The sequence below is a fragment of the Arvicola amphibius genome, chromosome 12 (assembly GCF_903992535.2).
Source record: "Arvicola amphibius chromosome 12, mArvAmp1.2, whole genome shotgun sequence".
In the NCBI taxonomy this organism is placed as follows: Eukaryota; Metazoa; Chordata; class Mammalia; order Rodentia; family Cricetidae; genus Arvicola; species Arvicola amphibius.
Genome location: NC_052058.2, coordinates 81758009 through 81774712, shown reverse-complemented (window position 1 = coordinate 81774712; position 16704 = coordinate 81758009). Strand labels below are relative to the sequence as shown.

The 16704-nt window shown below is 40.2% G+C and overlaps 1 protein-coding gene across 2 annotated transcripts; it reads left to right on the top strand.

The window, feature by feature from the left end:
- Positions 1-1098: 1098 nt before the first annotated feature.
- Atp6v1g3 (ATPase H+ transporting V1 subunit G3) lies at positions 1099-14929 on the top strand. Of its 2 annotated transcripts, none has more exons than XM_038350215.1 (3): positions 1099-1180; positions 10480-10580; positions 14756-14929. In XM_038350215.1, exons 1-3 carry the CDS (start codon positions 1099-1101, stop codon positions 14927-14929), a joined length of 357 nt encoding a protein of 118 aa, XP_038206143.1. The 2 variants fall into 2 exon arrangements, with proteins under 2 accessions (XP_038206143.1, XP_038206142.1); XM_038350214.1 differs by having other exon boundaries at positions 1099-1184; positions 10436-10580.
- Positions 14930-16704: the final 1775 nt, after the last annotated feature.

The window sequence follows — 16704 nt, the reverse complement described above, 5'->3', positions numbered from 1 at the left end:
TGGATATGGAGTGACTGGGAAGTAAATTGGACTGGGGTACATGTAGTGAAATTCCCAAAGAATCAATAATAATTAGGATATAAAGAAAAATAAAATTAAAAGGTTTACCTCTCAGTTTGTTTTAAATTTGTTTTCAAACCCAGGAGCCTATTGAAAGAAATTGACCCTGACAGACCAGGTGACGAAAGTGTTACTGATGAAGCCAAAGGCCATGAAAAGCCAATCTGTAGATCATAGTATGAGTTAAAAAGAAATTTGCCCTTCCTTTCCAATAAACGTAGGGGATACACACAAATATTATATTACATTCTTTTCCATGAGAGGCTTTCTCGTTTGTCCATTACTTTACAGAATCGGGTGAAATATGAGGGCACCATTGTGCATTGTACATAGGCATACATAGACACCAAGTAATGGAAAAGGCAGTGTTTAAATTAGTCTCAAGTGTGAGTGGTATAATTTCTCTTATTGTTGGTTTAGACACTATAGTAAGATCACCCTGAACCGCAACAAAGCATTGCAAGAGCACGACACAATATGCCCCATTTGCTGTTTCTTTCCTGTCACCTGAGGCCTAGGACAGGAGGAGAATAGAGCTCCCCCAACAAAGCCAGAAATTCTTCCTTCCTCAAAGAGGGAATATCTGTTTTCCTCAAGCAAATGATTCCTCAAGCAGAGACAGATAAAGGCCTGAGGCAAGTATTACAAAGACAAGGAGCTGGGGAAAGGTTGCAGCCTGAAAGGAAATTCAGCAGCAACTCAGTATTTGTGGGTATATATATGAGCACACCGAAAACTGGCTCACTCGTTCCTTTGTAAGTAAACCAAACAACCCATTAGAGTTACCTTGTTTATACAGAGGTGAAGTCAGAAACCAATTGAATTGTTAACTTCTTGGAGTGACTACCTTGTTTTTCTGGGTTCCTCCTTGGGCTCACCTTGGCACACAACTCGCTGGTCCAATCAGGCAAGTTTGGAACAGACAGCTAAGTGTTCACTGTTGACAAAACAAGTCGAGTTCTGGGGTAATCCATTAGAGGATAAAGGGCCTATGTGTCCCAGCTTCCACAGAAGTCACCTTCCTTGGAGCAAGGCACCATGGCCAGCCAGTCTCAGGGGATCCAACAGCTCCTGCAGGCAGAGAAGAGGGCCAAGGACAAGCTGGAGGAAGCAAAGAAGAGTAAGTGTCTCCTGTGAGGGGTTGATTGGAAACTACAGAGGGATGAAGGAGAGGACGATGGGCTTCTCTTTCAGGCAGACCTGCGTTTAAAGTGTGATGTCACCACTACCCTATGAAAGCTTAAGACAGTCTCAGGGACCACCCAGCCACGTATTCCACACTGCCACCCAGGGATGGGGCTCTGTTAGTGAGGATGTTTTTGAAAGGCCGTGTTATAAGAGTACAACTCCATGTTAATAAGGTTAGGGATGTGGACTGAACCCTGCCTCTGCATCTTCTCTTACATCCCACACCTCAGTTTGCACAATACTGGGAAATGACTAAGAGACAGGCAACTTTCAGTTCAAGCCCATCACTAGACAGTAACCAGAGCAAATTACCGATGCTTTCTTACCAGTCATTTACAGTTCCATTAAACTGGGATAATTTTTAATAACTTGTTCTCCCTCTCCAGGTAGCTTTTACATCCTAACATTTTAAATATGTTTCTATTTTATTCTCCTTCTTACCACACGTCTTAATCATACATCTGTGTGGTTGCACATAAGTGTCTTCAATAAACTTGTTTTCTTCCTCCTCTCATTGACTTTCACAGTATCTATAAGGCATTAACATTATTCCTATTTTATGAGTCCAAAAAAATTAGGATTTATGATTTGCTCAATATTTTAAAAATTGAGAATATAGTGTCAGCGGCCATACTGTCTTTATTTTGTTTACTCTTTCTTGGCAATCTTTGTGGAAAGAGAGGAGATGACACTAGGTGGCATTTTACAGCTTACTCAGGGTCACACAGAGAAGACATGGAGCAGACGAGGGTTGGCTCGGATCCGAGTCTGCAGACAGCTCTAAATGATGCAGGACTGAAAGTGTGCATAATTTTTATACAAGACCTACGTCCTGAACCCTGGTTCCCTCAGTCAAGATTTATGTTTTTCCAGGATTTTAGCTAATAACGTTTGCTATCTAATTTGAAGAGCCATTTATCTTCATCATGAATTTTCCTGCTGTGTCTGCAAATAGATTCAAAATCCGATGCAGAGGGAGCTGCTATGTCTCTAAAAAGTTGCTAATGAAACTTTCTGGAAGACAGAAAGGAAGCAGGTAGGCAGTGTTGGTTCGATCCTCCGATATGCACAGTGACAGTAAAGCCATTTCCTGTCCTTAGGGTGAGTTGGTTTCTGAACACTCACCCATGTGACCCCCATCCACTGAAGTAAAGACTCTAGTGAGGTTAACAGCAAAGGCAGGGAAGGAGGGAGCGCTGTGAACCATCGCTGACATCTCTACATCCTTTTCCTATGACAAAACCATGCCTGCAATCACGCGATGGCATGAATGCAGTAATTCTGCAGAAAGCCAAACAGTCTAGAACCTAACAATTTAAGCAGTCTAGAAAATTCTCATATCCTGAATTCAAATTACTCTACTCACATTTAAAACATTTGGAAAATCAAAATATTATAAGATACAAAGGTTATGTTGTTTATGCTTCAAGGATGTACTGGGCACATGCCTGACCAATATTTTTTTGCGATTCCAATAAATCTAGCCACCTCACTCTCTATTAAAAGTGTTTAAAGAAGAAATGTTACTAATTATGCGAGTTGCTTATGGGTGAGCACCACTGAGGGCATTGTGCCTTTGAGTTCATAATGAAGATAGAAAAAAAGCCCAACTTCCTTCTCTTTCCACAGTGAACATGCTGACTTTGGGTAACTACTTCTCAGAAATCACATTAAAATAGACATTTTATTGTCTGTGCTCCAAACAGCCATGTTATTAGCTGACAGTTTTGTGTGTGTATGTGTATGTGTGTATACACAAATTTATTTTACATACTATCTCTTAGCTCATGAATATCTGATCCAATAATCAGATAGTAGTTAATAATAATGAACTAATCAGCCTGTAATAGTAAATAGCTCAATTTTTAAAACATTTGAAAAACATTCTGGCTCTCAGCACTGGTGAGCTAAGATTTGCAGGGCGTGTCAGTGTGTCCTCTTTGTGTCAGGAAGAGACCTGGGGACAGTTTGCACCCAACATGGTTTTCCCTCTCTCTGTCAGCAGGTGGCAGTTTCTGGACAGCAGTACCCACCTTACTCGGTTTTCATGTGATCTGTGGCAAAGAGAAATGCCACTTTATACACTTGTTATGTTGACCCGTCTCTCAACCCCTCCAGTTGGCTGAGAGTGTTTGTGGTGCTCATTAGTTCTAAGCCCTGCTGATGTAGGCTCATGAGTAGACTTGCATTCTTCCTTATTGAACGGCTTGGTGAGCTAAATGCTAAGTGAATGCCGATTCCAACGAGGCAAAGGATCGACAGACACATATAGTCACTATATTAACAAACACATAGACTTCATTCGTTTCCATAAAATTGTTCATCTGAAAATGTGATGGATAGGAAGAATAGAAATTCAGGGTAAGGGTGAATCCATTCATTCAAAAGCCAGAATCTCAGGAATTTGCACCACTTACAAGACTGGAACAGAGACATGGGAAAGGGGGAGGGAGGGAGGAAGAAAAGGGAGGAAGGGGAAGAGAGAGGGAGGGTGGGAGGAAGGGGGAGGGAGAAAGGGAGAGAGGGAGGGAGAGGGGAAAAGTAGGAAATATAGACCCTCCTACAAAGAAAAATAATTAGCATAGTTTGCTGTTTTAGGAAAACCCAAGAGCAAAGAGGTGGTGGTGTGTATGTTATAGTGGAAAAATCTTATCTAGTCCATTAAGGAGGGCTGCCTGAGATCCAAGCAGAGCTGTTACCTAATAGAATGCATGAACACTTGGAGGGGGAGAGATAAAGGACTGTGGAAATAATGCACCAGCAGGGATTCTCCCAAAGTGGGTGAGGCCTGCAGCAACCAGCTCTCAAGGCCATCACTGGTGATCAGAGATAGTCTGAGGAGAGTAGGTGGGGCTGCAGACCAGGTGGACAAGCCTGGTTATGAGGCAACAGAAAAGAAAATTCATCCACTTGAGCGAAACATCCATGTTTCTTCATATACATTGTTTTGCGTCTCTGAGCTCCAGTCGTTAAAAATAATAGACATTGTAAGACTAAATTTGTCTCTATAATCTATAATCTGACTAGTAAAGGACATGCCCCCTGGCTCTCTACCAAGCTCAGTCCTCCCTGCCTGGAGCTGCCCCGCCTGTTACAAATACAACTTCTGCTTCTGAATGTCTGCATAGCCCCAGCAGGTCACCCCCTCACCTGACTGTGCCCACTTCCTCCGTCTCATAATAGTTCCGTGAACGATACCACCTCATGACGTGGCCCTGAGTAACTGTGGCAGCACAAACGATCTGATATTCCATTCTCATTCCTCCAAAGAGTAAACAGGATTGCCTTTCAAAGAGCATCAAGATGTTGATCTTCATAAGCACGATCTTCTGTCCTCCGTGTTTAACACTGAATCATTTTGATGAAAACCATACTCAGGAAACACTCCTGCTTTCTCCTTAGCCGACATCAGCTCACACTGTTCCTCAGTGTTGTTCTTGTGGGTCTGTCCCCTGCCAGTGCTTGGAAGGCAACACATCACTCATTTGTTTCCAAATCTGAAGAGAATCAGGTTATTTGAACAAACTCCCTTTTTTTAAAATAAAATCTTCACTCTGCAGCTAGGTATTTTGGTTTGTGATTACATGACTTTTAATAAAATAATAAAATAAAAGCCTTATATAAAATTTCATGGCCCTGTCTTCTGTACTTTGCAGGCCTGTAAATATGGCTCCTTGCTTTATAGTCCACTGACTAACAGAGTATTTCTTGAGTGTATTGTGCTCTCCCAGCTTAGAGTGGGTCAGGGTCATATAAAGCTACAGAACCTTTGTGTCTAGTCACAGCATTTACTTATATTTAATCCAATATTTATAAAGTTTTATTAATAATTTTAAAGCGGAAAATACAACCAAAAGAAAAGTACACTGAGACATATAGGACCACAGATGCTAATGAAAAGGCTCAGATGCAGTCTTGGTAGCGATCATGGTCACCAAAGATGGTTTCTCTTTTATGTTTTGTTCCTCTTCCTGGTGACTTGTTTATTTTTTCATTGTTTTTTAACAATCGTGAAAAATAATAGCATTCTTTAAATCAAGAATGGCTTATTATCATATTAATGAGCCCCCCAAACCAAGAATGTTTTTCTAGGTAGACTAACTCTTAGCACACCATACTTCCTACCTACCTACCTCAGGACTCAGTGTGCTGGTGTCCCTTCTACAAGGATGAGGCTTTTCCTTCAGGTAACTGTGGGACGATTTGTCTTATCCCTATGCTCACTTGCCATTTCATCCACGAAACCTCATCTATATTAACTGCAACCTGTCACAATTTCTCTCTACCCGTAGGTTCCTTTATTCTCCATGTGCTCAGTAGCGCTGTCATGTTATGTACATATTGCCTACTCTCTGTCTCCTGGATTGCCTTTAGAACACAGACTGACAGCAAGGTTTGTGACCTACCACTGCTTTACCTGAAAATCCAGACTAGTGCTTGCCACCCTAGATATTCAGCAACCACCGATTGACCAGGTGGCTCATTTCAATTCCCTACAGTGTGTACACTGTTAGCCCTACGCTTCTCTCTCTTTTCGGTTTCCTTACGTATCTACTATATTCCATGTTTTGAAGATCGAATGTTGGTATTTCCCCACCTTAAAACTATAGCCCTAGCCAAGCGGTGGTAGTGCACACCTTTAATCCCAGCACCCGGGAGGCAGAGGCAGGTGGATCTCTGTGAGTCTGAGGCCAGCCTGGTCTACAGGGCTACAGGACAGACACCAAAGGTACACAGAGAAACCATGCCTCAAAACACCAAACAAACAACCAAAAAACATAGCCCTCTTTTCACTCTGTAGTCTCTCCTTTGATTTTGGCCCGAACCTCATTGCCACAATTAGCACACACAAACACCGGTATGACTGACATGCAAATCTTCTTCCCTTCTAATCCATCCTCTCCCGAGATGCAGACTTAGCTCTCCAACTGTATTCTGATTATCAGTCCTTGGATATCCTCAGGGACACCTTCAGAAAGTTCCATGTGACATCCCAGGACCTGTCCTCAAGTCAGTGTGTCTTACTAAAAGTAGCCAGAACCATTAAACTGCTGCTTTTTGCTTAGCACTTTCTTAATATTATCTTCTAACATCCAAGATGGCTCTGTGTAGTACATGATTACTTCTGTCTGGATGAAAGCAGAGACTCAGAAATTCTAAGTGACTGCCTCATAGATTCAGGGTTTTGTGTGTGTGTGTGTGTGTGGTGTGTGTGTGTGTGTGTGTGTGTGTGCGCGCGTGCGCGCGCGCTGCCTTTTGTATGATATCCATTATGTAATTCTTTTTCTTTCTAAGCTGATAAAAAGAAACCCCATTTTCCAACCTTACAAAAAATAAGAGTCCAAGCCACAGAGAGTTGGCTTGGTGCCTTCAGTTCGTATTTGGCTCTTAGAACAACAGTCCGTTGGCCTGCCCTAGGCCTGCCACTAAGGAGTCTGCCTCTGAGCCTTGCCTTCCATCTCCTCCCAAAACCAGTTTTAGCTTGCCCAGCTTAATTTTTTTTATTCTTTTCCCAAACATTAGAAATACTTCTACCTCCCTTTTCTGCTTCAGAAAAGAACATTACAGACGACCTCTAAGTAATGATTGATTAAATGCAGACCAGGTTTGTCTGCACAGCAGGTCATACATGTAAAATTGACTGATTTTATTCAGGTGAAGTTATTTACAATGTCTCTCAAATTATCTTAGAACTGCCCTTCTGTTCTTTTACCAACTCCAATATTTCCAATTCCCTATTGCCTGTCCATTCTTACGGCTTTCCAGGCTCCCTCCACAGTTATTCTGAAACTCTCCCAACCTTCCTGTAGCCCATGATGGAGCTGTCCTTTTAGACCCCCGGCTTATCAGGTGAGCCTAAAGATACAGAATGATGGGGTGAGGTTGGGGATGAGTCCCTGTATTCCATAGCTTAAGGTTAGAAGGTTCTCTCTTTAAATCTGATTCTTCAATGATTACAGAGCAGAGAAAAAAATCGTGTTTATGTGTTATTATTTTCCTAGTAGGATCTTGTATATTATTTAAGAATGCTCTTCTTGGAAGCTGGGGCAGGATGTACATATTTTCAAACTGTCTTGAATGAATACCACCTTTTCCAGGCAAGGACTACATGGGATATGCACTTGCTCACTCTCTGTGTCTGCCTTTCTGCGTATTTATAGAGGAGGTAGTCAAGAATCACTAAACAAAGAATGGGAGACTAAAGGAAACCCATCCCTTCTGGAACTACTCTGCAATATCCTTTTAAATATTATTTAAAATCATGATGAATACAATGAATACCTTTTCTAAACCCAAAACCAGAACTCTTGGCTTTGTAAGTCCACATATCCTTATAAGTATTATGAGTGCATAAAATCAACTGTTATATAAAAATCCAGATTATCCCATGTAGTCACCCCTATGGTTGACACCGAATATATTGGGAATAAAAACCAATATGAATTTCTTTTGGTTCGCAGTAACTTTGTTTTTAATGCTTAAGAAATCAGTGTATTTTCAGATTTTGGCACTCTTACCATGCACAGAGAGACGTGAGCTAAAAGTTAATATAAGTGGATTTGATGCGTGCATTTCACTTCACCTCGAACGAAACCATCGGCTTTAGGCTTCCATTTCTTCCACTGGGTTAAATCAGGTATAGCGTGTGCAGGCTCTCACACAGCGACAGCTGCTGAGTCTATCCGGAAAATTGCTGCGCCAGCAGTGATTTCCCGTGGCTCTCCTCTGTAATTGAATGAGAACCAGCAGGTGACTGGTGCCATGACAGAGGAATCACAGACAGGCTCCAAGCTTGTCACTGCGTGGTGGAACCTCTTAGGGCAGTGCTGGATTCTGCTCAGGGGTAGGGCACACAGAGCTTTTCCTTTTGTTACATTTTTTTAAAAAATGTACTAGAGTCATAACTTTGAAATCAGTCATTTTTTTTTATGGGATTAAGATAGGGAAAAAAAGATGTTTTACCCCATTCATTTTGTGAGGTAATTATGTATACAAGTCATTATCACTACGAAAATGCCAAGGTATTTTGTGTTTTGGTCTTGATGTTAATGACAAGATGTGACAAGAGAATCTCTGTGAATTGGGTGTGTTTATTGCCATTAAATACATAGAACGATAATGTCCTGAAGCATCCGAGTATACAATTGGCAGCAAGCATTAAGTACACAGGCAGAAGGAAAGCCTTGCTGTTAGTGTTGCATTAAGCCTTAAAGCATCGTGACAGTGGTAGATTCCATCAGACTTTGTCTTTAAAGTAAGCGAATATAAAGCTAATTATCTATTCTGAGCAAGCGTTACCTAGTTCTACCCAAGTGAATCTGTCTTTATCCTAAACACATTTTCAATGACTACCGAAACAACTCATGCCCAGCCAGGAGAGAAATTTAGAAGTAATGTGCACCTGGCACAAATGCTACAAAGATACAGGTGACAGATAAATGTTTTTATCAAGACATTTTCTGCTTGTTGTTCCAACGAGGAGACTCAAGAGGTAAAGGCTCTTACACGGAGGACTGGATTTCAGTTTGAGCCCACAGAAAGATGTAAGGAAAGAACCCACTCTGCAGAGTGAGTGGTCTTCTGACGTCCACACATGTCTTGGCATGAGCACACACTGTCATATCCACCTACATACATACATACACACACACATACACACACTAGTAATAATAGTAATAATGATAATTTAAAATGCATTAAATCTCTTCTTGCTACTTGGTGAAAATTACTTATCTAGTTCAAACTCTGTACAGTTTAACACTTAACAAAATTTGTAGCCTAAACTTGAGACTTGATCAGAACATAAACAGTTCAAATAAGCCAAGAATACAGTACCTTAAATGACACTGAATGGCAATAGATTGCAGGAGAAGAAGTAATAAGGTTCCGAGTTTATCTTTAAAGTTTCAGTGCTACAGAGTATTCATGCCTCTCCCCCTAGAAAGTGGGGGCTGCTGGGGACACAGCAACCATTATGATCAGACTGTCCTCAAAAGAACGTACCTCTTGTGCTTGACTAATGATGCTGACTGTTGGGTTTAAGACTTTCATCTTACCTTGTCTTGTGGTTTAAGGCTTACACCTTTGCTCTTAATAAAAAGAAAGGGGGTACTTAGCTAAATCTCCCAACCATTAAAAACAATTGGTTTTACAGCCTCTTTCAAGTCCCTCTCATAGAAAGCTACTCTAAGGAAAACCACTTTGATGTGTTGTGGGGCTTAATCAGACATTCTAGAGTAGCAAATGGGAAAGAAAAAAATCCCAATAAAATGCCTTAAAAATTGAAAGTCATTTGATAGAGTCTGAGCTGCAGTCTGCAGTGATTTTGGAGGTCTGCCAGCACTAAATAGAATCCAGTTGGTGTGGACTGAAGGATGCCTGGCAACCAGTCAGGACAGAAAAATCGGACCAAATAATGTCTTTTTTGAGTAAGTGGCAGCTGAAAGCTGTTCCCTGGCTGTTACTCCTGTGAGTCTATGGGTAGATAATTTATTTTAACATGTAAGTGACATCTAAGTGTGAAAGAAAGTTGTTACTTGGTGCTCTAAAGGACCCAATTGGAGGAAAGAAAAGAAAAAATTGAATATTATTTTAATGAAGTGGACATAGTAGAAACATATATAAGGGGGAATATATAAATATGGGATATATATGAGAGGGGATTTATCAATATATAAATATGGGAGATATATATATATATATATATATATATATATATATATGAATGAGAGGGGATTCATCAAGATTCATCAATGTGCTTTAAAATAAAAGTCATTTGCTGGGAGCCAAATTTGTATTCTTTAGAAGATAAATGAGCTACCTTTAATGGTTAAGCTATCTCTCCAGCCCAAATATTTATTTTTATTATTATTTTTACAGTGCATTAATGTGTGTATGCCTGTGCACACGATGTGCGCACTCATGGAGTTACAGGCAGTTCTGAGCCACTAGAAATGGGAGCTGGGCGATGCCCTACAAGAGCAGTGCTAGCTCTTTGCTGAATGCTTCTGGGGTAGTGGTGCACACCTGTAATCCCAGCACTCAGGTGGCAGAGGAAGGCAGATCTTTGCGAGTTTGAGACCATTCTGGTCTACAAAGCAAGCCCTAGGCCAGCTAGGACTACATAGTGAGACCTTGTATCAAAAGAAAAAAAAAATGCTTTTCAATCATTTGCCACTGCTGTAAGTGGTAAAAAAGAAATCTGTTGCTTCTGCTGCTGTGAATTCTCAGGGAAAGGGAGGCGACTGAAGCAAGCTAAGGAAGAAGCTGTGGCCGAGACTGAGCAGTACAGACTGCAGATGGAGAAGGAGTTCCGCCTCAAGCAGTCCAAGGTGAGCAAGCGGCCAGCACTGACTTCCCGGTGCTTGGATCAGGGAGGGGTTCCTGCGTGTAAGGATTAAGGCAGAAGACTAGAACAATCTGCTGGGATTCAGCAGACACAGTCTAGCCGAGGTTGAACATACAAGCAAATCTGAAACAAATGAGTTACTAATTTCTCTTTCACGCATTTTTGGACATATAAGAAGGCCACTCGGCTTGTCTGATGTACAGTGGGTATTCACGTTCATATCATCAAATAGGCATCTGAAAGGATCAGATGAAGTATTCTTACCACAGGGATGCATGTTTTGTGGATTGATTATAAATAACACAGTCTGTGACTGATGTTCAGGCTAAGATGCAGAATGTATTTGTTAGCTCAGCTCTCCTTCAGCAGATACATGTAAATATCCACCCTAGCTCTCTGGTGCACCACACAACTGGTTAATTCCGGTCTCAGGAGATGGAAATAAGAGGCTGGAGCTCAAGGTACCCTGACCCTGTTTCAAAAGCTAAGAAAGCCCCTGGGATTTTCTCATTATTCCTTGCAAGCAGATGCAATAATTCAGTGATTTTTCATTTAAATACAAAAAAATCCTGGCTTTAAAAAATACTGTTGCTTTTTTAAGTGTATGAAGTTTGTAGTAAAAAGTAAGTGCATGATGGGACTGGAGAGATGGCTCAATATTCAAGACTCTTCCTGCCCTTCCAGAGGGCCTGGCTTCAATTCCCAACACCCATATCTGGCAGTTCAAACCACCGGCAACTTCAGCTCCAGGAGATCCAACACGTTGTTCTGGCCTCTGCATGTATATGCACATACACATATAAGTAAATAACAATAAAATAGTAAAAAATAAGAGCATGATATTTTCAGAAAGGCCACCATGTCATGTGGCAAATGGGTCTAAAAAAAAGCACTGAGCTCTATTTATCAAAGCTAAGTTTATGTAATACGCTTTGCCCCATTAAAATATAAATATAATACTATTCAGAAGGCTGCCATTGCAAAATGAAGCACAAAAGTTTAAAATTCACTTACAGCTTTTTTAAAACAATGAGAAATACATAAAAATTCACAGAGATTCAAAATTGGAACACAATTGTCAAAATTTTAAAACTTTTCTCAATAAGTTTTTTGTTCAAATAATTTTCCTTGTTAGTCTAAGAATATAGCTCAGTATATTCTTAGAATGTTTTCCTAGCAGGTGTTAGGCCCTGAGCTCAATTCTCAGCACACGCACACACGCATGCGCACGTGCACACACATACACACACACACACACACATACATCTTTGCATACAGTGGATCAGTCAGAAAAATAAATTTTTCCTATCAGTGTTTAGAAACCAAAATTCTAAACTCTTTCTTATCCATACATGTAAATATAGCCCTCGTGATTGGTGCTTATATTCTCTGTATATTTTTAAACTTTTTTTTCTAATTGTACTGACTCTTCCCAAGGAAACAAAGAATCCCAATTCCGCCCGGCCTTCATTCATTCTATTCTTGGGCTTCGTAGCCCTCTTCTGTTTTGGCATTCTCATTTTTTTTTATCCATGGTCAATGTTAGCCTTTTTTCCTTACACTCTATCTAAAAAACTCTTTTAAAAATAAAGTAAAACAATTTTTCTTTGATTTTTTTCCATAGCATTTGTCACTGTAGGATATATTATATATTTGCATTTATTGTGGTTGTCCACCATTCTTTCTCACCCAGAAGTCTAAGAAATTGTGGATTCTTTGTTGTGTTCTTTTGCTTCCCTTGATTTCCTACTACTGCTTCATAGTGGATATTCAATAGACCCTCACTGAACTAACAAATCAGTAAGCATTTCCCTGTGTCCTTACTCCTTGCTACCTAAGCCTGTCATAAGAATGACACACTAGAACAGAGGATGGCCTTCGCCAACTACAGACAGCTTTGGTTGTCTTCTGTAGGCGCTCCCAAAATGACCGCTACATCTCATTGTTAAGTAAAAACAAAACTGACTATAAATTTAGAAAGTGCTTGGTTTGAAGCTTGTTGAGTCTCTTTTCCTGGGAAGGAGTCAATTCCATGTAAACCCGACTGGGAGTGTGCTCTCTGCTTTGGACTATAATCAAAACTCCTCATCACCCAAGCCAGTTTACAGTCCAGTGATCAAAGGTGCACATACGGAAGTAGCTAGAGCCTGTGCTACATCAAGCATCATAGAAACCCATCATTGAAGACCTTCCTTGGCATGGTATCCTGGGGTCAGCACCTTGTTCTACCCCTTCACCTGGAATATTTAAATTACAGAGGAAAGCATCAAGTGTTAACACTCTTAACACCAGCATCAATTCAAGGCTATCAGAAAAGTTTGAAAATGGGCACACAGAAGGTCAGTAACAACACTCTTAGCTGTATCAAGGCATGCTATGGAATGATCAACTACCATTTTTATAAAATGCCCCAAATGTTCAGGCTTTGGGCAATGGGAGCTCCAGAACAGGGGAACTGAGTTATTTGCAATACCTGGGGAGCCTCTCACTTGAGTAATATGTACTGAGCATAGGCAATAGTTTGACAATTATTTTCCTTTCAATATTTTTTACCACATAAGACTTTTAATTAAATTTTTGTTTCATTTTGTAGACTCCCACACTGGATTTAGAATTTAAAATATGCATGTTGTGGAACTGTTCTGTTACGTAGTTCTCAAATATTTTTACGCATGGAATTGACTCTGTGCACGTGTACTTTTCACATACTCTGTTATCCTCATCCCTTTTAGGTAAGGTTGTCTTGGTTCTCAGAGGCTGTAGCTTCTCAGAACTACGTGCTTCGATTTTATTTATTCTCCTGGTGTCTAGAATATAAACAGAGAAGAACTTGACCCCAGCAGCTGGGGTTGGGTTTCATGCCAAGCATAGGAACCAGAAAGGTTCTAGACTCTAGAGTCAAAGTGACCTAAGAACTCTACAACAGAAGTCACTGATGCATACCTGGGGTTGCATCAAATGCAGAGCTTCTAAAACAGAAAGGAGGCAGAAACCCTCAATAGTGATCCTTAATGGGCCCATGTTTAAGAAGGATCAAACAGGGATGTAGCTCAGTTGTTAGAGTGTTTACGTCACATGCATGCAACCCTGAGCGTGATCCACAGAACCCATAGGTGGGGCATAGTGATACAGGGGCTGTAATTCCAGCTCGAAAGAGGAGGAGGCAAAAGGACAAAGAGGTCAAGGTCATTATCAGCAACAGGGTGAGTTTGAGGCAAATGTGGGTCACATGAGAGCCATCCCCAAAAAGAAGAGGAGGAAGATAAGGACACAGAGGAGTGAAGAGAAGAGGAAGAGAAGGATGAGAGGCTGAGCTTAGAGAGATGATTTATGAGCGAACTGTTAACTTTTAGGAAAGCATGATTCTCCCAGTGCTTCACTGCACCCTTCCTTTACATTGACCCCGTCCTTTGTTACATTACATTTTAGACAAATAATGATTTGATGAAGATGCTAACAGGATGGGGGGAATGGAAAATGAAAGGAAGCACTGCTCAATAAGTAGCAATCAAAAATATTTCAGTGTGTCTAAAATTTAAAGGTGACTAAATAAACAAGCATATTTTTAACCTGAAATAAACCAGTTCATGCTAAAATTTTCAATTTTATACCTGATATTCTACATATTTCATAGATATATACATGTGAATTACATTAGGCAACATGTTTTGTCTATATCTTCCTTAAAAATTATAATTTTTGCTCTGTAAAATTGGGGATACATGGGTTTAATGCTGTCTTTCTATTCTACTTTCAAGGATTAGAATTCAGAAAATTAACAGGAAATTTTAGAATGGAGTGGAAATTATTGCAAATGCTTTCAACTTGATGTAAAAGGTATTGCAAGGCTTAAAGATTAGAAACCTGAATGCAGTCTGTGTACGGAGCCCACTACGTTTTTAGGGACGTTCATCCTCCATAACCAGGGTCTTTGTAATCTTGTCTGTTCCCAGAAGAAAGAATTCTCTCTCTCTCTCTCTCTCTCTCTCTCTCTCTCTCTCTCTCTCTCTCTCTCTCTCTCTCTCTCTCTCTCTCTCTCATACACACACACACTCACACCAAAGAACAACAATTAAAAAATATGATGACGTTTATAAAATAAGTCAACTATTTTCATCCGACATATGGTAAAATACATCTCATCTTCTGCTCTCATAGATAATGGGCTCTCAGAGCCACCTCTCAGATGAAATAGAAGAGCAAACACTAGAGAAGATAAAAGAGTTGAACAGGAGCTACAACGCATGTATGGAGAGCGTGATGAATCAATTGTTGAGCATGGTGTGCAGCCTGCAAGCAGAAGTTCATGTGAACTACAGAGCCACTGACTGAACGCTCTTCATGCTTCCAAACAGATAGCTTGGAGGACGAGTTCTCTCACTATGAAGGGATCAGAATTGTGCACCTGAAGCTTACTGGATACCAACAAACTTTCATGTCACATGTCTCATGAATGGCACTGAATTAAATAATAAATATCACTGTGTTGTCTCTCCTGGCAGTAGGTGTGCCTGGCATTTAATATGAAGCAAGTTAAGAAAGGGAGGAACTTGATTTTTGACGCTTAAGCAGAAAACAGTCACCAGAGCCTTCTTAAGGTGTATTTTCACACTTCTTTTTGTTGACTTAGGACATGGTCTATTAATGATTTTTAAAAGGAGAACATAATTGTGATACTTATAGACATCTAAAATGAATATCAGTCAATGAGAAAAACCGTAAGATCTCATTGTTAATTTAAAAAACCATTTCTAAGATCTTTGTGGGAACAGAGACAGAAAGAAATAATGTTACAAGTCGCCTTAGAAGAAATAATTCCATCGTTGTTATATTTACCTAACTACAAGCAACATAATGTTATTCTCTTTTAAGCACATTTTTGAAAAAAAATGATTCTGAAAAATTGATAATATGATAGTATAAGACAGCTGGACAGATTTTTTTTAGTTTGTAAAGAAGTGAACCGCGAACATCATGAATTAGTATGCCCTTGTCGTGATCTCTGTATTAAATGAGCTGAATTCTGAGAGCTGGGTACTTTGTCAGTTCAATGTATAAATTACCTTAGTTCTAGATGTAGAGAAAGTGGTAATTCCCTTCTCATAATAGCCATTAGAGCCTCGGGATTTTACGAGTTGTCTGGGAAACAATGGCACCAGGACATCACCCTAGAACCGTGACACCTGTGTCCAGTCCCTTCACCTATTGCAAAGCTCCCTCCCAGGAAGGCTTCTGAATACACACCACTGAGGATGTTGGATGCTAGAAGTACTGCATTTTGCTTTTGATTTTAGACAAGTTCTCTCTATATAACTCTGTAGACCTGGTTTCAAACTCTCAGAGTTTGCCTTCTGAGTCCTGGAACTCAGCATTACTTTTAGTAGCATTGGATCTTCAAACACTATATGTAGACAAATTTTCATTCCAGTGCCATCAGAGGTTAGTAAACCTTATTATCATTTTACACATTTTAGATCTCAGGAACATTCAACTTTATATTCAAGTTTGATGAGTAGGTGGAAATTGAAATTCCATGTCATTCCTTACTTTTCCAAATTTATGAATAAAAAAAACCAATCAAGTTAGTTTCTGGGCTTTATGTGATAGATTTTTCCATTATAAGAAAGAATAACTTATTCCTTAATAAGCAGAAAAGTCCAAAACATTCCAAAGAAGCTGTCTCCATTGTCTCCCTGTTAGGGGATTTCCTCTTCACCTCAGATTTGGAGGACCCAATTATGGAGGTGGGGAGGGAGGAGAGAGAGAGTGGGGTAGACATATAAAGTGATGAGAGTTGCCCATTTGAAAAACCATGAAGTGAACACCACTGAGCATAGATTGCGGTTTGCCTTACATGGTGAGATTTAGTTTTCTGTCTCATCTCATGATGAGACATGTGGACACTTAAGCACACTATTCGAAACACAAGGTAACAAATTTCTGAGCCTACCAAGCTTGTTTGGGGGACCTAAGCACGTTAGGAGCACATCCACATCTGTGCATGATTTTCTCACAAGTGAGACGGTGTCCCAGGGAGAAGGAAGAGATGAGAACTGGGTGTTGGCAAGCTGCATCTCTCCTGCGTGTGCCTGTTGCTCCACACGTCC